Source organism: Pristis pectinata, chromosome 40, assembly GCF_009764475.1.
Source record: "Pristis pectinata isolate sPriPec2 chromosome 40, sPriPec2.1.pri, whole genome shotgun sequence".
NCBI classification, from domain to species: Eukaryota; Metazoa; Chordata; class Chondrichthyes; order Rhinopristiformes; family Pristidae; genus Pristis; species Pristis pectinata.
The window spans coordinates 5,705,011-5,732,020 of NC_067443.1; the positions used below are offsets into that span (position 1 = coordinate 5,705,011).

The 27,010-nt window shown below is 52.0% G+C and overlaps 1 protein-coding gene and 1 non-coding gene across 2 annotated transcripts in view; one reads left to right on the top strand and one right to left on the bottom strand.

Annotated features, from left to right (window-relative positions):
* LOC127587341 (thrombospondin-3-like) overlaps positions 1 to 27,010 on the top strand; it is a 58,993-nt gene that overhangs the window by 20,250 nt on the left and 11,733 nt on the right. Inside the window, 17 exon segments of the mRNA XM_052045593.1 lie at positions 284 to 386; positions 3,459 to 3,482; positions 7,912 to 7,994; positions 8,465 to 8,516; positions 9,078 to 9,226; positions 9,599 to 9,739; positions 12,083 to 12,160; positions 15,046 to 15,198; positions 18,314 to 18,424; positions 18,875 to 18,982; positions 20,673 to 20,747; positions 20,749 to 20,836; positions 21,214 to 21,332; positions 22,980 to 23,032; positions 24,906 to 25,065; positions 25,067 to 25,100; positions 26,394 to 26,572. Coding sequence (XP_051901553.1) covers positions 284 to 386; positions 3,459 to 3,482; positions 7,912 to 7,994; positions 8,465 to 8,516; positions 9,078 to 9,226; positions 9,599 to 9,739; positions 12,083 to 12,160; positions 15,046 to 15,198; positions 18,314 to 18,424; positions 18,875 to 18,982; positions 20,673 to 20,747; positions 20,749 to 20,836; positions 21,214 to 21,332; positions 22,980 to 23,032; positions 24,906 to 25,065; positions 25,067 to 25,100; positions 26,394 to 26,572 — 1,710 coding nt within the window.
* On the bottom strand, positions 11,939 to 12,010 carry trnag-ucc (transfer RNA glycine (anticodon UCC)). Its single transcript has one exon. It is a non-coding gene; the product is annotated as a tRNA-Gly (tRNA).

Below are 27,010 nucleotides of genomic sequence, written 5' to 3' on the forward strand. Positions count from 1 at the left end.
TGTCTACTTGCCTGGCCAAAATTTTTCAGGGCAACCCAGAGAGGGTGGGGGTGTGGGATGAAGGGTCAAGGATTGAATTGGGGGGACAGTTGGACACTAGGGCGGGAAGAGCTGTTCAGTGTGTCCATTAACCTTTGTGACCTCTGAAATACGCCACCCGAGTTCTCTGCCCTGTCACTCCACCTCTGGAAGCTCTTGTCTGCCCAGTTGCTATGATTAACCTACCGGCATTGATGCAGTTTAGGAACTCCCTTATACTGACCAGTGTGTTATCTCTACTCAGGGCTCACTGGAGGAGCTGAAGCTGATTTTCGGAGGGACGCTGACCCAGGTTGGAGCACTGCAGGGTTGCCTGCTTCAGGGCGATGACACGCTAAAGAACACAGGTACGATTTCAGAACTTGAGGAGCAGGAGGAGGCCGTCAGCCTCTTGAGCCCGCTCTGTAATCCAGTAACGTTGTGGCCGAGGCAGTAATCCAAATCTGCATTCTCGTCCCATCCCAAGTTCCTGCTTCCTTATACATCTACAGAAGGTGACTGAGCAACCTCGACCCCCTCAGGTGAATGATTCTGAAGACACACGCCCCTGGAGTGAAGGAATTTCCCCAGGTCTCAATCCTAAGTATTCTGAGACGGTGCCCTCCGGTTCTCATCTCACCAGCCTGAGGAAACAACCTTCCAGATACCCCTTGGCATCTTGTACGTAGAACATAGAACAGCACAGCACAGGAACAGGCCTTTCAGCCCACAATGTCTGTGTCAAATACAATGCTGAATTAAGCTAACTCTCTTCTGCCTGCACATGATCCATATCCCTCCATTCCCTGCAAATTCATGTGTCTAACAGCCTCTTAAACGCCTCTGTCGAATCTGCTTCCACTACTCCCCCTGGCAGCCCATTCCAGGCACCCACCACTCTCTGTGTAGGGGGGGAAACAAAACTGGCCCTGCACATCTCCTTGAAACTTTCCCCATCTCACCTTAAAGCTATGTCCTCTATTACTTATCTATTTCCCAGGGTAGAAATATTTCTGACTCTCTACCCTAGCTATGCCTCTCATAATCTATCAAGATAAGGTCACATCTCATCCTTCTAAACTCCACTGCGCTCAAGTCAGTCTCTGAGCCCAAGACCACATTGGACAAAGCCCTTATCCCAGCAATCAACCTAAAACAACTGCTCCCCCTCCAAGTGTAGGAATCCGTGTTTAGCTAGGGCTAATAATTCATTTATTTTACTAAATTTTAACGTGACCAAGGTTTTAAATGCTCTTCTCTCTCCTTCTGATCCAACTGGTCCTCATCACCCCATCTCTTTTGCCCCACCTTCTCCATCTGCTCATCACCCACCCACTCCTCCCACCAGATCCCCTCCCCACCTCCCTCCCTTTATTCCATGCTCCCCCTCCGATCAGATTCCATCATCTCCAGCCCTTTGTTGCCTCCACCTATCACCTCCCAGCTTCTGACATCATTGCATCTCTCCCCCTCCCTCACCTGCCTATCATAGAACACTACAGCACAGAAAACAGGCCATTCGGCCCTTCTAGTCTGTGCCGAAATTTTATTCAGCTAGTCCCATTGACCTGCACCCAGTCCATAACCCTCCAGACCTCTCCCGTCCATGTATCCATCCAATTTATTCTTAAAACTTAAGAGATAGCCCGCATTTACCACGTCAGATGGCAGCCCGTTCCACACACCCACCACTCTCTGAGTGAAGAAGTTCCCCTAATGTTCCCCCTAAATCTTTCCCCTTTCACCCTAAAGCCATGTCCTCTCGTACTTATCTCTCCTAATCTAGGTGGAAAGAACCTACTCGCATTTACTCTGTCTATACCCCTCATAATTTTGTAAACCTCTGTCAAATCTCCCCTCATTCTTCTACACTCCAAGGAATAAAGTCCTAACCTGTTCAGTCTTTCCCTGTAACTCAACTCCTGAAGACCCGGCAACATTCTAGTAAATCTTCTCTGCACTCTTTCAATCTTACTGATACCCTTCCTATAGTTAGGTGACCAGAACTGCACACAATACTCCAAATTTGGCCTCACCAGTGTCTTATACAACCTCACCATAACATCCCAACTCCTATACTCAATACTTTGATTTATGAATGCCAGGATGCCAAAAGCCTTCTTTACAACCCTGTCTACCTGTGACGCCACTTTCAGGGAATTATGTATTTGAACTCCCAGATCCCTTTGTTCCTCCGCACTCCTCAGTGCCCTACCATTTACTCTGTATGTCCTACCTTGATTTGTCCTTCCAAAATGCAACACCTCACACTTGCCTGCATTAAATTCCATCTGCCATTTTCTGGCCCATTATCAGCCCTCCTCACCTGGATCTATCTATCACCTGCCAGCCCTTACTCCACCCCTTCTGTCCACCTTTTTATACTGGCTATCTCCCCTCTAACTTTCAGTCCAGATGAAGGGTCTCAACCTGAAACATGACTGTCCGTCTCCCTCCACGGATGCTGCCTGACCCGCAGAGTTCCTCCAGCGTTTTGTGTGTTGCTCCAGAATCCAGCATCTGCAGTCTCTTATGTCTCCATTTTAAATGCTGTCTATGGTTTTGAAAAGGATAATGCAGAAGGCCTGAATCTGAATGAGGTTTGCAAATTGGATGTTAATATTTTAGCCAGAATGTTTTACTCTTAGATTAAGTGTGGCAAAGCACCATTTAACATTAAGAACAGCCGGATGTTCCTAAATCTCTCCTAAATGTTCCTAAATGAAACTCACGCCCTCTAATCCAGGCAGCATCCTGGTGAACCTCTTCTGCACCCTCTCCAAAGCCTCCGCACCCTTCCTGTAATGGAGCGACCAGAAATGCATACAATACTCCAAGTGCAGCCCAATCAAAGTTTTATACACCTGCAACGTGACTTCCTTGCTCTTGTATTCAATGCCTCAACTGATGAAGACAAGAATGCCTATGCCTTCTTTACCACCCTATCTACTTGCGTGGTCAAAAGACGCTTATTCCTAAATCTGACAATGTTAGTAAATTGCAACAAGTTGATAATTAGTGACCCATAACGATCGAGTCAGTATTACTAAGGATTTTTACCAAAACTTTAGCAAAATGTTTGGCTAACGTGGTTACCCATAACACCAGTACCTCAGGTACGGAGAGCAAAACTGCATGCGTGTCTCCTAGTGCAGTCCTGCTACAGCCCTGCGGAACTGCAGCAAACCCTCCTTCCTATTACATCCCGACACTGCAATAAAGGCAACATTACTGTCTCAGTATTCCCAGCATGTTCTGCTTTTATCTCCGGTTTCTAGCATCTGTATTTTTTATTTTGCTTCTCAGTTCCCTCAGCTGTCCATTTACCCTCAGGCAAGCTTCTCCTACGGAATCTAGTGTTGGGGGGTACAATTGAAAGATCTGTTTAAAATGTGTTCCCGGTCATGGATGTAACCATTCATTTTTCTTTCATTTTGTAGTGAATGATGCAAATTCCATCTTGGGTAAGTACAGTGACTTTACCTGTGCTTCTTCATTACATTACTGACATCCTGGACTTGGGTGTGGTGCTGTGGTCATTTTACTGCGACTAATCTTAACCTCCAAATTTATCTCTTAATGGAGATATAATGCCAGGTATGGTACCAAGCCTCATAGAGAGATTACTGGATGCTCGTTCAGTAACATAACCAGTGGTTAACATAGAACAGTACAGCACAGAACAGGCCCTTCGGCCCACAATGTTGTGCCGACATAGCTCATCCCTCCTACCTACAGAATGCCCATATCCCTCTATTTTCCTCTCATTCATGTGCCCATCCAAGCCCCTCTTAAAAGTCTCCAATGAATTTGCCTCCACCACCCTATCAGGCAATGCATTCCAGGCCTCCACCACACTCTCAGTAAAAGACGTCCCCCTCACGTCTGTTCTGAACCTACTCCCTCTCACCTTAAATGCATGACCTCTGGTATTGGTACTGGTATTTTTCACCCTCTGGGTGAAAAAATTCTTCCTTATATCCTCGCTAAATCTCTTACTCCTCACCTTAAACCTCTGCCCTCTGGTTATATACACCTCTGTCATGGGGCGCAAGAAACTGCAGATGCTGGAATCTGAACCCTGTGACACCACCTTCGGCGAACTATTGTACCTGCATCAGGACCTGACCCGAAACCTCGACTTACACCTTTTGCCTCCAGAGGTGCTGCCTAACACGCTGAGTTTTTTAGCATTCTGTTTATTGCTTCAGCTTCCAGCATCTGCAGTTTCTTGTGCCCCATTACAGAGGTATATATAACCAGAGGGCAGAGGTTTAAGGTGAAGATATCAACCAGAGTCTGAATTATTGACCTGGTAACGTGAGTTCCACAGTGACAACCAGGGAACATATTTCAAGTCATTAAGTAAATCTGGACTGAAAAATAACATAGAACACAGAACAGCACAACACAGGAACAGGCACTTCAGCCCACGATGTCTGTGCTGAACACAATGCCAAATTCAACTGCCTGCATATTCGTATCTAAAAGCTTCTTAAACGCCACTATCATATCTGCTTCCACCACCGCCTCTGGCGACCCTTTCTAGACACTTACCACTTTCTGTATATTGAAAAAAAACTTGCCCCGCACATTAAACTTTTCCCCCTCACCTTAAGTGGATGCCCTCTAGTATTTGACAGGATTGGTCATAAAAACAGTGACAGGATTATCTCAGGGAGATATGTATTGGTATCTCTCAGTCCCTCTCTCTCAGGGGGAGATCTGTACACTGACTGGTGTCTCTCAGTCCCTCTCTCTCTCAGGGGTTATCTGGACACTGACCGGTGTCTCTCAGTCCCTCTATCTCAGGGGTTATCTGTACACTGACCGGTGTCTCTCAGTCCCTCTATCTCAGGGGTTATCTGTACACTGACCGGTGTCTCTCAGTCCCTCTCTCTCAGGGGTTATCTGTACACTGACCGGTGTCTCTCAGTCCCTCACTCTCAGGGGTTATCTGTACACTGACCGGTGTCTCTCAGTCCCTCTCTCCCGTGGGATAACCATGCAATGTCTGCTGTCTCTGAGTCCTTCTCTAAAGGGGATATTGTCAAATTGAACGGTGTCTCTCTGTCCCTCTCTCATAGGGATATCTGTACACAGACTGGTGCCTCTCGGAGAGAGGTTCAATGGTGTCTTTCAGGGAAGGGAATCTGCCGTTGTAAACCAGTCTGGCCAACGAGACTCCAGATGACGTGCAATGGGTTAATTCCCAACAGCCCTCCGAAATGACTCAGCCATCCACTCAGTTCAGGGGCTGTTAAGAGTGGGTGATAAATGCTGGCCTTTGTCAGTGAATTGCTCCCTTCCTTGAGCAGGTGGATCCAAACAAAGGAAGATGATCACTGGCAGACACAAGAGACTCCAGATGCTGCAATCCGGAGCAACACACAAAGCGCTGGAGGAACTCAGTGGGTCGGGCAGCATCTGTGGAGGGAAATGGACAAATGGAAGAGTCTCAACCCGAAACGTCGACTGTCCATTTCCCTCCACAGATGCTGCCTGACCCGCTGAGTTCCTCCAGCGCTTTGTGTGTTGCTCCAGATTTCAGCGTCTGCAGTATCTCTTGTGTCTCCATTTTTGCTGCTCCTCTGTGAAGTCTCTTCAAGGTACACCCACCCAGAAGAAGATTTCCTCCTCTCTTCGGGAGTTCTGTGAGAGTCTCCCTCACTGCTCCCCCTTTGTGATCTCTGCTGCCCCCCTCCAGTCCAGATGAAAGGTCTCGACCCAAAACGTTGACTGTCTTTTTCACTCTGAAGATGATCAGTGACTATTGCTGAACCACTGAGAACAGCAGGCTAGTCCCAATTGATTTCAGCACCACTGTGTCAAACCTGACCCCCCGAGCACTGCCCAGTGACCCCAGGGTTGGAGAGAGGGGGGGTATCAGCCAGGGCTCCTGCTCCCCATCACTGCCCAGTGACCTCGCAGTTAGAGAGGGAGGGAGAATCAGTTAGAGTTCCTGCTCCCCATCACTGCCCAGTGACCCTGGGGTTAGAGAGAGAGGGGGGGAATCAGCTGGGGTTCCTGCTCCCCATCACTGCCCAGTGACCTGGGGTTAGAGGGGGGGGGGAAATCAGCCAGGGTTCCTGCTCTCCATCACTGCCCAGTGACCCTGGGGTTAGGGAGGGGGGGACAGCCCTGATCACCGTTCAACAGCTTCCCCCAGCTGGCGTTTGTGTGTGTGATCAGCGGGTGAAGACTGAATCTCTGGGCATTGTTCTTTGCTGCTGGGTTCTGGCTCTCGTCTGCCACCTGCTGGGGACAGGGGGCACAGCAGAATCCCTCCACAGATCGCAGTCACAGCCGAAGGTGGCTCTGGCTTTCGGAGGTCGGCCCTCTGGGTAGGGCGTTGGGTGTTACCACAGGAACACCTACAGCGAGGTGTCCCTGGTCCAGCTGACCTCAGTACCAGTTGTAGGGTGAAGCAGTCGATGGCAGGGGTCCGGGGTTCAGCACCATCCTCCACACCACTGGTAGTGACACAACCCTTGCAGAACCCAAGGAGCATCTGATACCCTGGGCAGCCCAGCAGAGGGTGGGTTCACATTGCAACCCAGAAATGTAGTGCCATCCCTTCACTGGCCAAATCCCTCCCCAAAAGTTCCTTCATTACCTGAATCCATAAGACATAGGAGCAGAATTAGGCCATTCAGCCCATTGAGTCTGCTCCACCATTCGATCATGTCTGATTTACCTTTCCCTCTCAACCCCATTCTCCTGCCTTCTCCCCGTAACCTTCAATGTCCTTTCTAATCAAGAACCTGTCAACCTCTGCTTTAAATATACCCAATGACTTGGCCTCCACAGCCGTCTGTGGCAACGAATTCCACAGATTCACCACCCTCTGGCTAAAGGAATTCCTCCTCATCTCAGTACTAAAGGGACGTCCCTTTATTCTGAGGCTGTGCCCTCTGATCCTAGACTGTCCCACTGATGGAAACATCCTCTCCACGTCTGTTCTATCCAGACCTTTCAGTATCCGGTAGGTTTCAATTAGATCTCCCCTCATCCTTCTGAACTCCATCAAGTACAGGCCCAGAGACATCAACCGCTCCTCATACGTTAACCCTTTCATCTCCCGGGATCAATCCTGGGACTCCCACTCTGACAACACGGTTCACAGAGGTGGTTCAACCCCACTTTCTCAATGGGCAGTCAGGGAGGGGCAACAATTCCACAGGTGCCCGTGTCCTGACCTCCATTTGTCATGTGAACTGTGTGGTAACACTGCAGCTCTGGGCCGCCTGTACGCCGCTGAATCTGGCAGCTTCGTGATGTACAGGAAGGGAGGACCTGTGAACAATTGAATCACATGGTTGTGTCCCAATAAGTGGCTTCCTGATGGACACTGGAATCCCAGGGAGTGACTGCTTGTGACCCCTGATCTGTGACTGCCCCACCAACCATAATATGGATACTCTGGGTCAGAGCCAGATGGGGGCTGGGTGTCAGATCTCCCTCTGTGTCCTCGGGTGGAGAGTTTGTTGTCAGATCTCCCTCTGCATCCTCGGGTGGAGGGTTTGGGTGTCAGATCTCCCTCTGCACCCTCGGATGGAGAGCTTGGTGTCAGATCTCTCTCTGCACCCTCGAGTGGAGGGTTTGTTGTCAGATCTCCCTCTGCACCCTTGGGTGGAGAGTTTGGTGTCAGATCTCCCTCTGCACCCTCGGGTGGAGGGTTTGTTGTCAGCTCTCTCTCTGCACCCTTGTCAGATCTCCAGTCCATGATGCTGGTCACAGATTTTCCACATCCCATCCTTGGGATCCAAGCTGACCAGGAAAGAAAAGCCCCATGGGAATGTGCCTGTGGGTCTTGTGACCGAGCTCGGTCACCCCCTGGAGAGAAACCGGTGCCAACAACTAACCCCCATCACTATCCCGTCTCCCCCTCAGGTGACCAGTTGAAGGCCCTGGTCAGTCAGTTGTCCCTTTTCAACCAGGCTCTCCGCGACTTGAGGCAGGACATCAGGGAGCAGGTGAGTGGACACCTGGGGCAGGGCAAGGTTTGGTGTGGTGGTAGTGGGACCTTTGGTCTTGGGGGTGTTCCTGGGGCTGTGGGGTGGGAATAGGTCTGTGGGTGGGTGGAGAGATGTGTGTATGGTCCTGGGCTGGGTGTGGGGGTTGTGACCCTGGGTGGTGGGGGAGAGGGCGGCAAGGAACAAGCAAGAGGTTGCCGTGAGTTCATCATACAGGGCAACATTGAGGCTCACTGACCCAGTCACAACAAAGGGTCAGAGGACACAGTTCACAGTCCCAGCCACTGGGTCAGGGCTTCTGCTTCTGGACATGGGGGTCACATGTCAGGGGTCACTGTCCCAGTCAATAGCATTAGGATTTCCAGATCCGGGCATGGGATTGGTGGTCACAAGCCCAGGCACGGAGCCGTGTCCAGCGTCCCGGGAAACGTGAGTACCTTTCACTCACAGGTCCCCGTCCCTTCCAACAGGTGAAGGAAATGTCGCTGATCCGGAACACCATCCTGGAATGTCAAGTCTGCGGTGAGTCTGGATCCCGTTGCCCACAGCCTTCATCGCCCCCTACCGTCAGACATTAGCTCGTGAGCCAGGCCAAGGTTTGGGCAGGATCTTGGAAAAGGGAGGTGTCTTGGAAAGAATCGGTGCAATGGGAGGGGATGGGAAGGGGTTTGGTCCATTGGAATTCTGTACGACAGGAGGGGATGGGAAGGGGTTTGGTCCATTGGAATTCTGTACGACGGGAGGGGATGGGAAGGGGTTTGGTCCATTGGAATTCTGTACGACGGGAGGGGATGGGAAGGGGTTTGGTCCATTAGAATCCCGTACGACGGGAGGGGATGGGAAGGGGTTTGGTCCATTAGAATCCCGTACGATGGGAGGGAATGGGAAGGGGTTTGGTCCATTGGAATTCTGTACGATGGGAGGGGATGGAAATTGAGATTTGTATTGGAGTAAATGGGAATGTGTTTGGTCCATTAGTACAGTGGGATTCATTGCAAGTGTTTGGTCTCTTGGATCATCCAGTGGAGGTAAAGAGGAAGTCTTGATATTTTTTTAACAAGACCTCTTTCCTTCACCACCAAGGCTTCCACGAACATCGCTCCAAGTGCGATCCCAACCCTTGCTTCGAAAGCGTGGCATGTATGGAAACGTACGAGTACCCAGGTTACCGCTGTGGACCGTGTCCCGAGGGTTTCGTGGGGAACGGCTCACACTGCACTGACATTGACGAGGTCAGCAATGAACATTGCTTGTAATCCACCACTCCAACACCTAGTGACAAGCTAACATCTAATCAAGTGGATTGATGGTGTGTTATATGCAGAAGGGAGGCTGGTTTTTGTGATGGACTGGGCAGTGTTCACGACTCTTGTGATCACGGGCAGAGCAGCTGCCATACCAAGCCTTGATGTACCCCGATAGGATGAGGGTCAACGGGGACGTGCTGAATTTCCTTAACCTTCTGAGGAAGTAGAGGCGCTGGTGAGCTTTATTGGTCGTAGCGTCTACGTGGTTGGACCAGGACGGGTTATTGGTGATATTTACACCTAGGAACTTGAGGTTTGCAACCGTTCAGGCTGCCTGATTTTTATTTTACTTTCCAGTGCGCCTTTGCCAACCCTTGCTTCTCCGGATCCAAATGCATAAACGCAGTACCGGGATTCCGGTGCGAGCAGTGTCCCACGGGATACAGGGGTAACATCGTCGCCGGTGTGGGAGTGGACAGTGCAAAGACCATGAAACAGGTGAGCAGCCAAGTGTCAGGGACTCCAGGGCAAGAGCCAACGCCGAGGGCTGCCTGTCGCAACGTGAGCCCAGCGCCTTCCCGCACTGCGAGGATGGTGTCTGAACCCAGGCTGGTTTCCTCCCCATGGTTCCTGGGGCAATGGGGTCAGCACAGATCCTCTGATGGTTTAAACTGCAAAGGGCTGTTGGCACAGAAGGAAGTAGCTGGATCAGGTTCTGGATACTGAGGCCCTGAAGGTGGGGGATGTTTATGGAAGAGGGGGCAGGAGAGAAGAGAGGAATCTGTGGATTAAACAAGGATCACAGATGTAGCCAGAAATGGGTAAATTATAGGTTAAATCTGTTCGGATTCATAACACAGAGGTAGTTACCGAGGCTGGGGTCTGTGGAAACCAAAGTGTGTGCCCGTGTGTGTGTGTGTATGTTTGTGCCCGTGTGTGATGTGTGTGTATGTTTGTGTATGTGTGTGTGTGCTTGTGCCCGTGTGTGTTTGTGCCCGTGTGTGTGTGTGTTTGTGTGTTTGTGCCCGTGTGTGATGTGTGTGTTTGTGCCCGTGTGTGATTGTGTGTGTGTTTGTGCCCGTGTGTGATGTGTGTGTGCACGCATTTGTATGTGTACATGCCTGTCTTTCTGCATGTTTCTGCATGTATTTGCATGAGTCTGCATGCATGCCTGTTTATATGTGCATTGTATATGTGCATATAAATATGTGCATCCATTTGTGTGTATGCATGCATGTGGAAATGTGTGGAAATGCATGTGTGTGCCTGCACATATGGGCGCAAACATGCCTGGGACACCTGCCCTCTTCCCCTGGATTGTTTCACAGCTGCAGACACCAGCGATCCATGCCCTGATCAGAGACCTCTGCGGGGCATGGCTGCTGGTCAGAAACCTCCAGCTGAACTGTGATTCCCACTGCCCTGCAGCCCTGGGGCAGGTCAGTGTCTGAGTCCCCTCCCATCGTACCAACAGACCCAGGGCTCAATGCCCCTCTCCTGTTAAAGAGCCTCTCGGACTCTTACGGGAAAAAGCACCTGTATGTAAAGATTCCTTCTTTGCGGAGCGTTGGGATGTGTCATCACTAGCAGTCCCGGAGGATCATAAACAGAGCTTCCAAAATCTTTTGAATTGGATTGAATTAGTTTATTATTGTCACGTGTACAGAGATACAGTGGAAAAACTTCTGTTTGCGTGCCATCCAGACAGATCATTCTGTACATGAGTACAACAAGGCAGTAAAAAGGAGAACAGAATGCAGAATGTAGTGTTACAGTTACAGAGAAAGTGCAATGCAGGTGGACAAATAAAGTGCAAGGGTCATGTCGAGGTAGATTGGGAGATCAAGAATTTGTTTTAGTGTATGAGAGATCTGTTCAAGAGTCTGGTAACAGCGGGATAGAAGCTGTCCTTGAGCCTGGTGGTTCCTGCTCTCAGGCTTTTGTATCTTCTGCCCGATGGGAGGGGGGAAGAAGAGAGAATGCCCGGGGTGTGAGGAGTCCTTGATTACAAACTGCTGGAGGAACTCAGCAAGTTGAGCAGCATCTGTGGTGGGGGGGGGGGGGGGGGGGGGGGGGGGGGGGGGTGGGGGGAGGCGGAAAGGAACTGTCAATGTTTCGGGTCAAGACCCTGCATCGGGACCTAATTTTATCAGTGGATGGTTTGTCTCCTGAGATGGAGACAGAGAGATCTAGAAAAAGGAGACAAGTATCAGAAATGGTCCACGTGAATTTGAGAGCAAGATGGAAGTTAGTTGCGCCGCCTCCTGAAGACGTCCTCGATGGCGGGGAGGGTCGTGCCCGTGATGGAGCTGGCTGAGCCTACAACCTTAGTGAAAAAGAAACTCACTCTGTGGGACGCCAACTCCTTGTCGGCTGCTTTCCCAAGGCAGCGGGAAGTGTAGACGGAGTCAGCGGAGGGGAGGCTGGTTTGCGAGGTGGGCTGGGCTGCGTCCACAGCTCTCTGCGACTTCTTGCTGTCTTGGGGCAGAAGTCCTCACGGACAAAACACAGCCCCTCCGGCAGGAACCCTTTAACAAGGTGCAACAGCAGCACTGGCCAGCGGTGGGCAGTAGACACCAACAGGCAGGTCTGGAGCTATGGCAGTGTTAACAGCTTCATCGAAACCTCAGCTGCAGTGTTCACTGACAGTGGAAAAAACAACACTGCACTCCCAGTTCATTTTATCCCAAAAATTTCTGCGATGGCCGGGAATCGAACCCGGGTCAACTGCTTGGAAGGCAGCTATGCTCACCACTATACCACCATCGCAAGTCTGTACAGTGGGGACGCTGTGGCAGGTTCTGTCTTAACCCTCTCTCTCTCTCTTTCCCTCCTGCACAGGTCTGCCTGGATATCGATGAATGCAACGACGGCAACAATGGAGGCTGCACGACCAACTCGGTCTGCACAAACACCGTGGTGAGTGGACAGAATTCCCGCGGCTGCTTCCGGGCTGCGGGGTAACCAGTAAATCCCAGGATCTGCTGAGACAGGGAGAGAGCTGTTCTACATATTTCTCCCCCTGCCCAAACAGGATCGGGTAAAACCGCTGCCTCACAGTGCTGGAGACCTGGGATCGATTCTGACCTCTGGCACTGTGTGTGTGTGTGTGTGTGTGTGTGTGTGTGTGTGTGTGTGTGTGTGTGTGTGTGTGTGTGCGTGCGCGCGAGTTTGCACGTTCTCCCGGTGATCGCGTGGATTTCCCCCCGGGTGCTCCGGTTCCCTCCCGCATCCCAACGATGTGAAGGATCGGTGGGTTAATCAGCCGCTGTAAATCGTGTGGGTGGGGGGAGTTAGAACATAGAAAACCTACAGCACATACAGGCCCTTCAGCCCACAAAGCTGTGCCGAACATGTCCCTACCTTAGAAATGACTAGGCTTACCCATAGCCCTCTATTTTTCTCAGCTCCATGAACCTATCCAAAAGTCTCTTAAAAGACCCTATCGTATCCGCCTCCACCACCGTTGCCGGCAGCCCATTCCACACACACACCACTCTCTGAGTGAAAAAACTTACCCCTGACATCTCCTCTATACCTACTCCCCAGCACCTTAAACCTGTGTCCTCTTGTGGCAACCATTTCAGCCCTGGGGCAAAGCCTCCGACTATCCACACGATCAATGCCCCTCATCATCTTATACACCTCTATCAGGTCCCCCCTCGTCCTCCGTCGCTCCAAGGAGAAAAGGCCGAGTTCCCTCAACCTGTTTTCATAAGGCATGCTCCCCCATCCAGGCAACATCCTTGTAAATCTCCTCTGCACCCTTTCTATGGCTTCCACATCCTTCCTGTAGTGAGGGGACCAGACCTGAGCACAGTACTCCAAGTGGGAATGTAGGGAGAATAAAATGGGGATCGGTGCAAACGGGCAGTTGATGGCCAGCATGGACTCGATGGGCAGAAGCTCCCATATCCATGCTGTATCCCCGCACCATCGCCATCACCCTGTCCTCAGATTCTGAGAGGGCCACATTTATCAGAAACTTCAATGGCCCAGTCACACAGACCATGGCTACAGGAGCAGGTCAGAGTCTGGGGAATCCTGCAGCCAGTGACTCACCTCCTGATTCACTGAAGCTTCCCCCAAAGTAATTGGTGTATTATCGCCGCACGTACCGCGGTACAGTGAAAAGCTTTGAATGGACAGACCCTCCTGTGGTTGGACACCCTCCACTTGCCCGGGTGAGTGCACCTCCAGAGAAGCTCAACAAAGCAGCCCACTCGATCGGCACCCCATCTGTCCCCCGCCCCTGAACTCTCCGTCCCTCCACCATAGTGGCTGTGGTGTGCACCGTCTACAAAACGCACCTCCCTAGTCTACTCCAACGGCACCTCTTAAACCAGCCAGCTCTCCCAATAAGGGAAGCAGCCCACAGGGGAACACTACCACCTGTGGGTTCCCCCTCCACCATCCCGATCTGGAAATATATCTTGGCCGTTCCTTCACCGTCACTGGCTGTAAATCCCAGAATTCCCTCCCCGACAGCGCTGAGGGAGCACCTTACCCACACTCCTACCTCCTTGGGGGTGAGTTAGAGACAGGCAGTCAGTGTTGGGCTTTTCCAGTGAGCCCCATCTCCTGTAAATGAGCTGAGAACCCCCACTGGTGACTGCTGCTGGGAGTGTGCTGGGATCAAGCAGTGTGAGCGTGCAACAGAGTGAAACCTGTGTGGCTGAGCAGTTTATGGACTCTCCCTGGTTTGGCGCTGGTGGGGTGGGGTGGGGTGGCGCGTGGACCCAAAATCCACTGGGGACCTGCAGCTGTAAAGATGCAGTCAGAATCAGCTCCCAGTTCCACGAGACACAGGCATCTTAACTATGGCAACACACCATCTGCTGGAGGAACTCAGCAGGTTGAGCAGCATCTGTCGGGGGGGGGGGGGGGGAGGGGGGAATTGTCGACGTTTCGGGTCGAAACCCTCCATCACTTGGCTAGGGGAGTTGGTGTACCGCAGAGTGCCGGACTAGTGAGTTTCGATCTCACACGGGCTGCAGACTCAGCCAGCTCCATCATGGTCACAACCCTCCCCACCATCGAGGATGTCTTCAAGAGGCGGTGCCACTGACTTTCACCTTGCTCTCAAATTCACGTGGACCATTTCACAAGATCACAAGACAAGGGAGCAGAAGTCGGCGATTCGGCCCATCGAGTCTGCTCTGCTACCTCACCATGAGCTAAACTATTCTCCCATCTAGCCCCAATTCCCGGCCTTTTCCCCATATCCTTTGATATCTTGACTAATTAGATACCTATCAATCTCCTCCTTAAACATCCCCAATGATCGGGCCTCCGCACTTGTCTTCTGACACTTGTCTCCTTTTTCTAGATCCCTTTTTAAATTTTTTAAAATTTTTTTTATTTTTTATTTACAACGTGGTAACAGGCCCTTCCAGCCCAACGAGTTGACGCCGCCCATTTTAAACACAAATTAACCTACCCGTACATCTTTGCAATGTGGGAGGAAACCAGAGCACCCGGAGGAAACCCACGCAGACACGAGGAGAACGTACAAACTCCTTACAGACAGCGACGGGAATCGAACCCCAATCGCTGGCGCTAAAATAGCATCGCGCTAACCGCTACGCTACAGTGCCGCCATCTTTGTCCATCTTGGGAGACAAACCATCCACTGATAAAATTAGGTCCTGATGCAGGGTCTTGACCCAAAACATCGACAGTTCCTCCCACCCACCTCCCCACAGATGCTGCTGGACCCGCTGAGTTCCTCCAGCAGCTTGTATGTTGCTCCAGATTCTGGCATCTGCAGACTCTGGTGTCTTAACCCTGCCTCCTTCCCACAGGGCTCCTTCGAGTGCGGTCCCTGCCGGATTGGGTTTGTTGGGAACCAGACTGTGGGCTGCCTTCAGCTGAAGTCCTGCAGCAGCGCCAGCGTCAACCCGTGCGATGTGAACGCTCAGTGCACCATTGAGAGGAATGGAGAAGCTTCCTGCCATGTGAGTCTAAGCACAGGTCTCTCAGGACCAGAATCAGGTTTATTATCACTGACTTGTATGACGTGAAATTTGTTGCTTTGCAGCAGCAGTACAGTGCAAAGGCATAAAATTACTATAAACTACAAAAATAGATAAATACTGCAAAAAAAGGAATAATGAGGTAGTCTCCATGGACCGTTCAGAAATCTGATGACAGAGGGGAAGAAGCTGTTTCTGAATCGTTGAGTGTGGATTTTAGGCTCCTGTACCTCCTCCCCCATGGTAGTAACGAGAAGAGGGTATGCCCCGGATGGTGAGGGTCCTCAATGATGGATGTTGCCTTCTTGAGGCACCACCTCTTGAAGATGTCCTCGATGGTGGGGAGGGTTGTGCCTGTGATGGAGCTGGCTGAGTCTGCAGCCTTAGTGAGCTCGAAACTCACTGGTCCAGCATTCTGTGGCCTGGCAACTCCCCTGGTCCAGCATGTTTTGAATCTGTAGTACAGATCTGTACTAACTAACCAGAGTCATAGAGTAATACAGCACGGAAACAGGCCCTTCAGCCCAACCAGTCCATGCCAACCACAGCATCCTCCCTGCTAGTCCCAGTTGTCCATGTTTGGCCCATAGCCCTCCAAGCCCCTCCCCTCCATGTACCTATCCAAATGCCTCTTAAGTGTTGCAATTGTACCTCCCTCGACCACTTCCTCTGGCAGCTCATTCCTGGTACTCACTACCTTCAGTGCAAAGGAGTTACCTCTCAGGTCTCTTTGAAGTGTCTGTAGTAGTCTGGCATACTGACCTCTACCTTGCAGAGGCCAGACGCCAACTCTCGGACACTTCCTCCTACCTACCCCGGAACCATGACCCCACCAAGGACCACCAGGACATTACCTCCCGCACCATCACTGACCTCATCACCTTGGGAGATCTCTCCCCTCCCACAGCTACCAACATGATAATCCTGCAACCTAGGACTGCCTGCTTCTATCTCCTCCCCAAAGTCCACAAGATAGACTGTCCCGGCAGATCTATTGTCTCCGCATGCTCTTACCAGCTAGTTCTAACTAAGATCTATATTTAATTAATTGGCTTATTATTGTCACATGCACCGAGGTACAGTGAAAAGCTTTTGTCTGCGTGCCATCCAGACAGACCATGCCGTACATTAGTACATCGAGGTAGTAAAAAGAAAACCGAATGTAGTGTTACAGTAACAGAGAGAGGGCAGGGCAGGTAGACAAATAAAGTCAAGTCAAAGTCGAGTTTATTGTCATCTGCACAAGCACATGTGTGCACAGGTGCAATGAAAAACTACCTTGTAGCAGCATCACAGGCACATAGCGTCAGAGGCATAACATTCACAAGAATATAAAATAAATTATACAAGAAAGGACACAAAAAAAGGCAAAGTCTATTGTCGTGCAAAGAGCCATGACGAGGTAGATTGAGAGATCAAGAGCTCATCTTTCTGGTCGCCTCATTATAGGAAGGATGTGGAAGCGTTGGAAAGGGTGCAGAGGAGATTTACCAGGACGCTGCCTGGTTTAGAGAGTATGCATTATGAGGAGAGACTGAGGGAGCTAGGGCTTTACTCTTTGGAGAGGAGGATGAGAGGAGACATGATAGAGGTGTACAAAATATTAAGAGGAATAGATAGAGTGGACAGCCAGCGCCTCTTTCCCATGGCACCAATGCTCAATACAAGAGGGCATGGCTTTAAAGTAATGGGTGGGAAGTTCAAGGGAGATATCAGAGGAAGGTTTTTTTACCCAGAGAGTGGTTGGGGCGTGGAATGCGCTGCCTGGGGTGGTGGTGGAGGCTGATACATTGGTCAAATTCAAGAGATTGCTAGATAAGCATATGGAGGAATTTAAAATAGAGGGATATGTGGGAGGAAGGGGTTAGATAGTCCTAGGTGAGGTTTAAAGGTCTGCACAACGTTGTGGGCCGAAGGGCCTGTATTGTGCTGTACTGTTCTATGATTCTATCTTTATCGTATAAGAGGTCTCTTTAAGAGTCTGATAACAGCAGGATAGAAGCTGGTGGTACGTCTTTGTACCTTCTGCCTTAACATCTGCACAAATCTGTAGCAAATTAACCTACCAGTGCTACTCTTGCAATCTCAGCCGACAGCGTTTCGAGTTACTGACGGTTCTCGGCACCATTATGTAACCCGGTTGGTGTCGATACTTTGACAAGACCAGTTCTCCTGCTCAGAGGATGATCAGGGGCCAGTTTCTGTTGTCCGGAACTGGACAGGTCCCAAGGGTGCCGGCTAGAGAGTTTCAAGCTGTGGCAGCTTTGTGTGAAGGTCCCAAGGTGCAAGTGTCAGCGGCAGCGTCCGTGCTTCTGCCAACGCTCTTCCCCAGGTCAGTTTTACATCTAACCTCAACCTCGCTGTAGGCTCGATGTCCACCGGTCTGGTGGTTGTGAGTGTTATCGCGTCTAGGGCTCCACTCAACATCAGAGTTTGGGACATCCTGTCCTCTTCAAATTCCATGTATTGATCCCATGCAAATCAAACCTCGCTCACAGTCTCCCTGTGGGAGATTCTCCTTCCAGACATCTCCTTGTGCGACATTCCTCATCCAGATGGTCTCCATGTGGGACTTTCCTCCTCTAGACCATCTCCCTGTGGGATGTTTCCCACCAGACGATCCCCCTGTGAGACCTTCCCCCTCCAGACGTCTCCTTGTGGGACGTTCTCCCCCGTCAGACATCTCCCTGTGGGACGTACCCTCGCCAGATGGTCTCCCTATGGGACATTTCCACCAGACATCTCCCTGTGAGATGTTCTGCCTCCAGATGGTTTCCCAATTGGACGTTCTCCTTCCACAGATGTCTCCCTGTGGGCCATTCCCACCAGACATCTCCCTGTGGGATATTCTACCTCCAGATGGTCTCCCAATGGGACATTTTCCCCCCAATGTCTCCCTGTGGCTGGTGCTTTGTGTGTCCCTTGGGCACCACCCATGTCTGTGTCACCCCTGCCGAGCGGAGGTGACCGGCTGCCACGACTGCAGGAGGACTCGGGCTGTTCCCTGGGCAGGAGGCTGCTCCCTCCCTCTGGGTGAAGGTGACATCTCTCTCAGACATCCCATCCCCGTCACTCACCACCATCTTCTTCCCCACAGTGCAAAGTCGGCTGGGCTGGCAATGGCTACGTGTGTGGCCCAGACACAGACATCGACGGTTACCCTGACCGTGACCTGCCCTGCATCGACAACCACCGTCACTGCAATAAGGTGAGCAATACAGGAGGGTCCCTTCACCCACTCCCTGGTGGTTTATTAGCCAGCAATCTTGGAGGATCAGATGAACAGCTAACCAGATAATCTGTTGTTTGTTAGTGCCGTTGACCAGATCACTGCGAGAAATGAAAGTGGGTGAACCATGGGCAGTTTACACAGTTGGAACCCTTCAACTAATATATTAATCAAAGGCAGCACTTTTGGAGTGCTCCCTCCTCGCCGCCCCTCCTGTGGCGCGGCGCTCCCTCCTTTGCTGCAATTGTACCCACCTCAACCACTTCTTCTGGCAGTTCATTCCAGGTACTCACTACCTTCTGTGTAAAGAAGTTACCTCTCAAGTCTCTTTTAAGCATCTGTGGTAGTCTGGCGTACTGACCTCTCCCTTGCAGAGTAACTTGAGACACAGTCCCTTGTGTCTCCAGTTTCATCTCTTTCCGTCCCCAGGATAACTGCCAGTACACACCGAACTCTGGGCAGGAGGATGCAGACAAGGACGGCGTGGGAGATCAGTGCGACGACGACGCGGATGGAGACGGCATCAAGAACGTGCAGGTTAGAAAAACACGATGATACTGGAGGAACTCCGCAGGCCAGGCAGCATCCATGGAGAAAAGAAGGCGGTCAACGTTTCGGGTCAGGACCCTTCTTCAGGACTGAAGACAGGAAAAGGGGAAGCCCAATATGTAGGAGGGAAAAGCAGAGCAGTGATAGGTGGACAAAAGAGGGGAGACGGGGTGGGCACAAGGTGGTGATAGGTAGATGCAGGTAAGAGATCGTGATGGGCAGGTGCAGGGAGAGGAGGGGAGAGCAGATCCACTGGGGGATGGGTCAAAGGTAAGGAGATAGAGGGGAAAAAAAGGCAAAGGAAGAAGCCCCTGTAGCCCCTGGCTGATCCCTGTACAGTCCACAGGGGAAGGTGAGAGGAGGGAGTCAGTGGGGAGAACTTGGGGAGCGAGAGGCTCGTGCTTGGAAGGATTCTGGAGCAGGTCCCTCTCAACCAGGGCTTGAGCCTGTGTTTGAAGTCTGCAGATCAGTAGCTCTAGGTAATTACTTTATAAAACTAAGCTTTTCCCCATTTTCTGACCTTTATTTTTAAGGCCATGGAAGAAAGCAAAAGCTTTAGTTTTTGTGGGCAAAGCCAACATTTAACTGCCCCTTGTGGGGGGTGGAGATGAGCCGTCTTGAAACCGCCGCGGTCTGTGTGCTCCCAGGTGCTGTCAGGGAGGCAGTTCTGGGATTTGGATCCGGCGACAGCTCAGGAACGGCTAACGTGTTTCCAAGTCGGGGTGGTGGGAGGGGGATCCTGTGGGTGGCAGTGCCCCCCCCCCCACGCCTGCTGCCCTCGGCGGGAGAGATGGTGGGTCTGGGAGGTGCTGTCAGAGTAGCCCAGGTAACCAGTGCCTTTTGTAGCTGGTGCGCACTGCAGCCACTGTGTGCTGGTGGTGGAGGGAGGGAGTGTTTGGGGGGGGTGGGGTTTGGATGGGGTGCCGTTTGAGCAGGCTGCTTTGTCCTGGATGCTGTCGAGCTTCCTTAGATTCAGAGCTGCGCTCACTTAGGCAAGAGGAGAGCATCCCATCACACTCCTGATGTGTAGACGGAGGAAAGGCCTTGGGGTGTCAGGAGGTGAGTGACTGACTGCAGGATCCTCAGCCGCTGTGTGTACAGATGCAACAAAAAACTCAATTGCAGCAGCGTCACAGACACATAGCATCAGATACACGACATTCACAAGAAAAACCTAAATTATACATAACTTTTACAAGAAAGAACACAGAACAAAAAAACATGAAGTCCATTTTAATGCAAAGTGGTCCTAGTGTTGCCAAACTAGTGATTAGGGTTGTGCCGGTTGGTTCAAGAACCGAATGGTTGAAGGGAAGTAGCTGTTCCTGAACATGGCGGTGTGGGACTTCAGGCTTCTGAATCTCCTGCCCTATGGGAGCTGCGAGAAGATGGCATGACCCGGATGGTGGGGATCTTTGGTGATAGATGTTGCCTTCTTGAGGCAGCATCGATCATCCTGTAGCCACAGTTTGTGTGTGACTGGTCTAGTGAAGCTCCTGATGGATGTGAACTTCCCTCCAGCACTGGGCGATGGAGATGTGGCTGGGCACCAAGAGGAGGTAGCTGGGCTCTTGGTGGGAGGGGGTGTGGCGATTCATTGGCTGGGACACCAGACTGAGCTGTGGGACCCAGTGCCCAGACTGAGCTGTGAACTAATTCCTGGCCTTTGCTTTCCCAGGATAACTGCCGACTGGTCCCACAACAAGGACCAGCAGAGACTCCGACCACGGATTCGTTGGGGGACGCCTGTGACACACTGTCCCAACGTTCCCAACAACAGTCAGAGGGACACGGACAACAACGGGGAGGGGGACGCCTGTGACACTGACATTGATGGAGATGGTGTGGTGGAGTCTTCCATCAACGTTACCATCCCATCCCCCCCGCACACCCATCCCGGTCCCCGCACACACCCCTCCCCACACTCCCCGCCACACCTGTTCCGTCCCCCATGCACCCGTCTCCCGCGCACATCCGTCCCCCACATTCCCAGCACACCCATCCCGTCTGCCCCCGCACTCTGTCTCCCGCACTTCCGTCCCCCCGCCATTCCATCCCCCCCACTCCTGTCCCCGCCGCACACCCATTCCCGCACTACCGATTCTTCCCCCCCCACTCCGTCCCCCCACACTCCCATTCCAACCACAACTCTCCCCCCAGCCTCCATCCCACTTCCCTTATCCCAAATTCCCACCCTCCTTTTTGCCTCACTTTTTCAGGAATTCCCAACAGCTTGGATAACTGTGGAGCCGTCCCGAACCCTCTGCAGACGGACCGGGATGGAGATGGAGTCGGCGACGCGTGCGACAGCTGTCCCGAAATGAGTAACCCCACCCAGGTAGGACCGCACCCCTCCCCGAATCCACACCGACCCCCTGTGTCCAGCCTACGGCCAGCATTCAGCTCCACCCTGCCCGCCCCAGACACCTCCGCACTCCTGGGCTGGACCCTCTGCTATTTATGTGACAGTGCTAATATTTTTTATATATAAACGTTTATTAACTAAAAGCACTACAAAAGGACAATCAGTGTCAAAACACTACAACTAATATAGAAGAGAAGAAACTAAGCACCTACATAACTACAACAAAATAACGCTAACTAAAACCCTGCAAAACACACACGCAACACAACACCCGCTAATTGCACCACGCAACTCTTCAGAGAAGAATCGCATTCTCACCGTCCATGACACACGCGATTCCCGAGGGGCCCACCGAGCACAGAATTCAACCAGGGTGCCCACGGAGATCGTGTGCTCCCTCTTTGAGGGCACCCGCGCGCGCAGGTAAACCCAGAAGACGGGCAGGCAGGCCGACCGGCCGGAACCCTTGACCGCCTGCCGCCGCAACCCGTGGATGGCCGGCTTGGCCAGGCCCAGCAGAAGACTCACCAGGAGATCCTCCGCGCGACAGTGTTCATCGACCAGGGTGACCTCCCCTATTGGCCTGAAGGTGGTTCACAGGGTCCTAGCTCCTGGTCACCACCACTGAGCACCTCCAGAGAGCACACAGACGGCAGCATCCAGCTCTGGGCATGGAGTGGTGCTGAAAGGTTTCCATTACCCTCAAGTTGTGGGAAGGTTGTACTTCGTGACGTTAGCTGAAGAGGCAGAGACTGTCACGACAAATAAGAAACACCTAAACACATCCTTGAACCATCAAAGTGTAGAAAACCACGGATCTGATGCGGGTAACTGGGATTCAAAATCAAAGTCAAGTTTATTGTCATCTGCACAAGTCCTTGTGTGCACGGGTGCAATGAAAGACTTACTTATTTGCAGCAGCATCACAGGCACAGAGCATCAGATAAGCAGCATTCACAAGAAAAACATAGACAATTTTTACAAGAAAGAACATAATTAACATAATGCCCTCAATACAAGAAGGCATGGCTTTAAAGTAACGGGTGGGACGTTCAAGGGAGATATCAGAGGAAGGTTTTTTACCCAGAGAGTGGTTGGGGTGTGGAATGCGCTGCCTGGGGCGGTGGTGGAGGCAGGTACATTGGTCAAATTCAAGAGATTGCTAGATAAGCATATGGAGGAATTTAAAATAGAGGAATATGTTGGGGGAGGGGGAAGGGGTTAGATAGTCTTAGGTGAGGTTTAAAGGTCGGCACAACGTTGTGGGCCGAAGGGCCTGTATTGTGCTGTACTGTTCCATGTTCTATAATAAAGTCCATTTTAGTGCAAAGTGATCAAAGTGGTCCCAGTGTTGCTGTACTGAGGTGGTGATTAGGGTTGTGCCGGTTGGTTCAAGAACCGAATGGTTGAAGGGAAGTAGCTGTTCCTGAACCTGGTGGTGTGGGGACTTCAGACTTCTGTACCTCCTGCCCGATGGGAGCTGTGAGAAGAGGGCACGGCTCGGGTGGTGGTACAGTGGGCAGTATGGAAATGGTGGGCTGAATGGCCTGTTTCTGTCTATAATGTTAACGGGATGGCTGCTCCCTGCGTTAACTGTTTGTGTTTGCTCCCTGCCCGCAGACAGACGCAGACGATGACCTTGTTGGTGATGCATGTGACAGTAATCAGGACAGGTAGGTCGGTCCGTTGTAACCTCCTCGTTGTGAATGCGGAAACATTCAATCCGGCCCTCTTCCATTGGGAAGTGGGCAAGCAGGCAGGTTCATGCAGCTGATGGCTGCCCATCTGTGCCTGGGGTGAGCCAGCCTGACGGCCCTGTTGACAATAGCCCCTACTCAACGGCTGAGGTGTTCAATAGATGACTGCCAGTTCTCACTGCCTCCCCCACCCCACCCCCCCCCCCCCCCCCCCCCCCTCCCCAACCACCACAGGCACCCAGGGACACCTCACTACGGGTCCCTCTCTCGGCACCACAGCAGCTCTTGAACGTTCCTCCCCGTGAGACCCTGAGGCGGCGCAGTGGTTGGTGGCTCTGCCTCTGAGCTCCAGCAGCCTTGGTTCAATCCTGACCTTTGGTTCCGTCTCCCTGTGACCACGTAGGTTTCCCCTGGGTGCTGCGGGTCAAGTCTACTCAAGTACACGTCTGCACAGGTGCAGTGAAAGACCTGCTTGCAGCAGCATCGCAGGCACAAGTAAGTTTTCCATTGCACTTGTGCATACAAAGGTGTGCGGGTCAGTGGGTTAATCGGTTGCCATAAGTTCCCCTGGTGTCTACCCGCGAATTCTGCAGACTGCTATATTCTGCATTCTCTTTTCCTTTTGTATTACCTTGATGTGCAGAGAACATGGAACAGAACAGCACAGGATGAGACCCTTCAGCCCACCATGTTGTGCCGAACTAATTAAGCTAATGACACCTAATCCCTTCTGCCTGCACATGGTCCATATCACTCCATTCCCTGCACATTCACACGTCTATCTAAGAGCCTCTTAAACACCTCTATCGTATCTGCCTCCGCCACCACCCCTGGCAGCTCATTCCAGACACTCACCGCTCACTGTGTTTTAAAAAAAACCTGCCCCGCACATCTCCTTTGAACTACTCCCCTCTCAGCTTAAATGCATGATCTTAAAGATCAGATCTTTATTAGTCACATGTACATCGAAACACACAGTGAAATACATCTTCTGTGTAGAGTGTTCTGGGGGCAGCCCGCAAGTGTCGCCACATTTCTGGCACCAACATAGCATGCCCACAACTTCCTAACCTGTAGGTCTTTGGAATGTGGGAGGAAACCGGAGCACCCGGAGGAAACCCACGCAGACACAGGGAGAGCGTACAAACTCCTTACAGACAGTGGCCAGAATTGAACCCGGGTCTCTGGCACTGTAAAGTGTTATGCTAACCGCTACACTACCGTGAATTTGACATTTTGAGCCTAGGAAAAAGATACCGGCTGTCTACTCTATCAATGCCTCGCGTAATTTTATAAACCTCTATCAGGTCTTCCCTCAGCCTCCACCACTCCAAGTTTGTCCAACCTCTCCTTATAGCACATGCCCTCTAATCTAGGCAGCATCCTGGTGAACCTCTTCTGCACCCTCTCCAGAGCCTCCACATCCTTCCTGTAGTGGGGTGACCAGAATGAATGGAACAATCTCTCTGGATGGCACATGAAACAGAAGCTTTTCACTGTATCCCAGTACATGCGACAATAATAAACTGATTACCGATTATCAGGTGGGGACTTAAAAGACGTGGGAGAGAATGGGTCACAAGAAAATTGATTGTATAGGTTAGTTCAGTGGGCAGAATAGCCTCCTTCTGCATCGCAGTAGGTCCAAGTGGAAGAAGGGGAGGGCAAAATTCTTCGGGACTGGTGAACCCAGGTGAGTTGGAGGTGGGGTATCTGACTGAGGGTCCCACCATGTGACAGCCCACCCAGCCTGGTGCAATCTGAAGGGACCAGGTCCTCCAGTTTCCCTGGGCCTCGGTGCGTCCCGGTGCGGGTGACGGTGATGCCCACCCTCCCCTTTGCCTTGCAGCGATGGCGACGGGCACCAGGACTCCAAGGACAACTGCCCGGAGACTCCCAACAGCTCCCAGCTGGACTCGGACAATGATGGCCTGGGCGACGAGTGCGACGAGGACGACGACAACGACGGGATTCCGGACTACGGAGCATTGGGGCCAGACAACTGCCGTTCTGATCGCCAACCCCAACCAGAAGGACTCTGATGGTCAGTGGCCGAGGCTGGTCCCTCCCACCTCTGGAGGGCAGGCTACAGGGAGGTGTCTTTCACCAGAGGGGCGAGGGTTCTGGGGCAGTGGGACATCTGGTGTGGGGGGGGTGAAGGGGTGCAAGCGAACAGGAGAGGGGAGTGGGAAGGGATGGTGTCCAGGAAGGGGTGGGGTGGACTTTGGGGGGTGGGGGGGGAGGGGAATAAGTGTACGGACAGTGAGTAGGTTCAGTGAGATTTTGGGGAATGGGGGGCTAAAGTGGGGAGAGAGGTAGTCAGTATGGGGCTTTTTATGTATATAAAATATATATACAATGGATGGCTCTGTTTGTACTCATAGTGTCCTTCACAGTGTTAACGGTTCTACACATTAGTAGTCCTAGCACAGTCTGTGTACGGAACACCCTCCACTGACTCTGTCTACACTTCCCGCTGCCTCGGGAAAGCAGCTGACCTAATCAAGGACCCCTCCCACACCGGACATTCTCTCTTCTCCCCGCTCCCGTCAGGCAGAAGATACAAAAGTTCGAGAGCATGTACTGCCAGGCTCAAGGACAGCTTCAACCCCGCTGTTAACAGACTCTTGAACAGACCTCCTGTACAATAAAGATGTACAGATCTCCCAATCTACCTCGTCGTGGCCCTGGCACTTGCGAGATCAAGAGTTCATCTTCATTGTATGAAAGGCCCGTTCAAGAGTCTGATAACAGCGGAATAGAAGCTGTCCTTCAGCCTGGTGGTATGTGTTCTCAAGTTTTTGTATCCTCTGCACTGCACTTTATCTGTAACTGTGACACTATTCTGCATTCTGTTTTCCTTTTTACTACCTCGATATACTTATGTACGGAATGATGTGTCTGGATGGCATGCAAATAGAAGCTTTTCTCTATCTCGGTACATGTGACAATATTAAACCAATTACTCTTGTCACGTATTTGGCGTCCTGGGACAATACAAACTTCAAGTATTTGAGGGGCTTCTATCCTAGGATTGGTCCCTCAATGTCCAGTGACAGTAGGACCCTAGACTGCGGTCCTCCCCCACAGAGCCTTTGCATTGTCTGCACCGAGTTTCAGCGCATCCCTCAGCACGTACTCCTGCAGCCTGGAATGCGCCAGTCGGCAGCGTTCCCTTCCGGACGTCTCGTTTTATTACTGTGGGGCTGATGAGAGGAATGGGGGAGCTGGTTTGGGAGTGAAGGTGTGAATACTTGGAGGGGGGTGGCAGTGGTGGGGGTGGGCAGTAGGGGAGGGATGAGTGTCGATGTTTCATTCGGACATTGGTTTATTCCAGGTAATGGGGTTGGCGACGTCTGTGAGAACGACTTTGATAACGACACAGTGTTTGACGAGTTCGACGTGTGTCCTGAGAGTGCGGAGGTCACCCTGACTGACTTCCGGGCCTATCAGACGGTTGTCCTGGACCCCGAAGGTGATGCACAGATTGACCCCAACTGGGTGGTCCTAAACCAGGTGAGTCCAAGCCCCCTGCCTCTCTTTGTGGGCTGTGGCCTGTACCGACCCGAGCAGTGTACCTGGCCGTGTCTCACGGTTGGTGCTCACATCTGTGCTGGATTTCAGTCTCAAGAACAAAGCTGAGACTGTGGGAGGGACAGTGAGCACCATGCTGTGGGGGGGGCGGTGAGGAGGGAGCGCCTTGCTGTGGGGGGGGGGCGGTGAGGAGGGAGCGCCGCGCTGCAGGAGGGGCGGTGAGGAGGGAGCGCCGCGCTGCAGGAGGGCGGTGAGGAGGGAGCGCCTTGCTGTGGGGGGGGGCGGTGAGGAGGGAGCGCCTTGCTGTGGGGGGGGCGGTGAGGAGGGAGCGCCTTGCTGGGGGGGGGCGGTGAGGGGAGCGCCTTGCTGGGGGGGGGCGGTGAGGAGTGAGCGCCGCGCTGCGGGGGGGCGGTGAGGAGG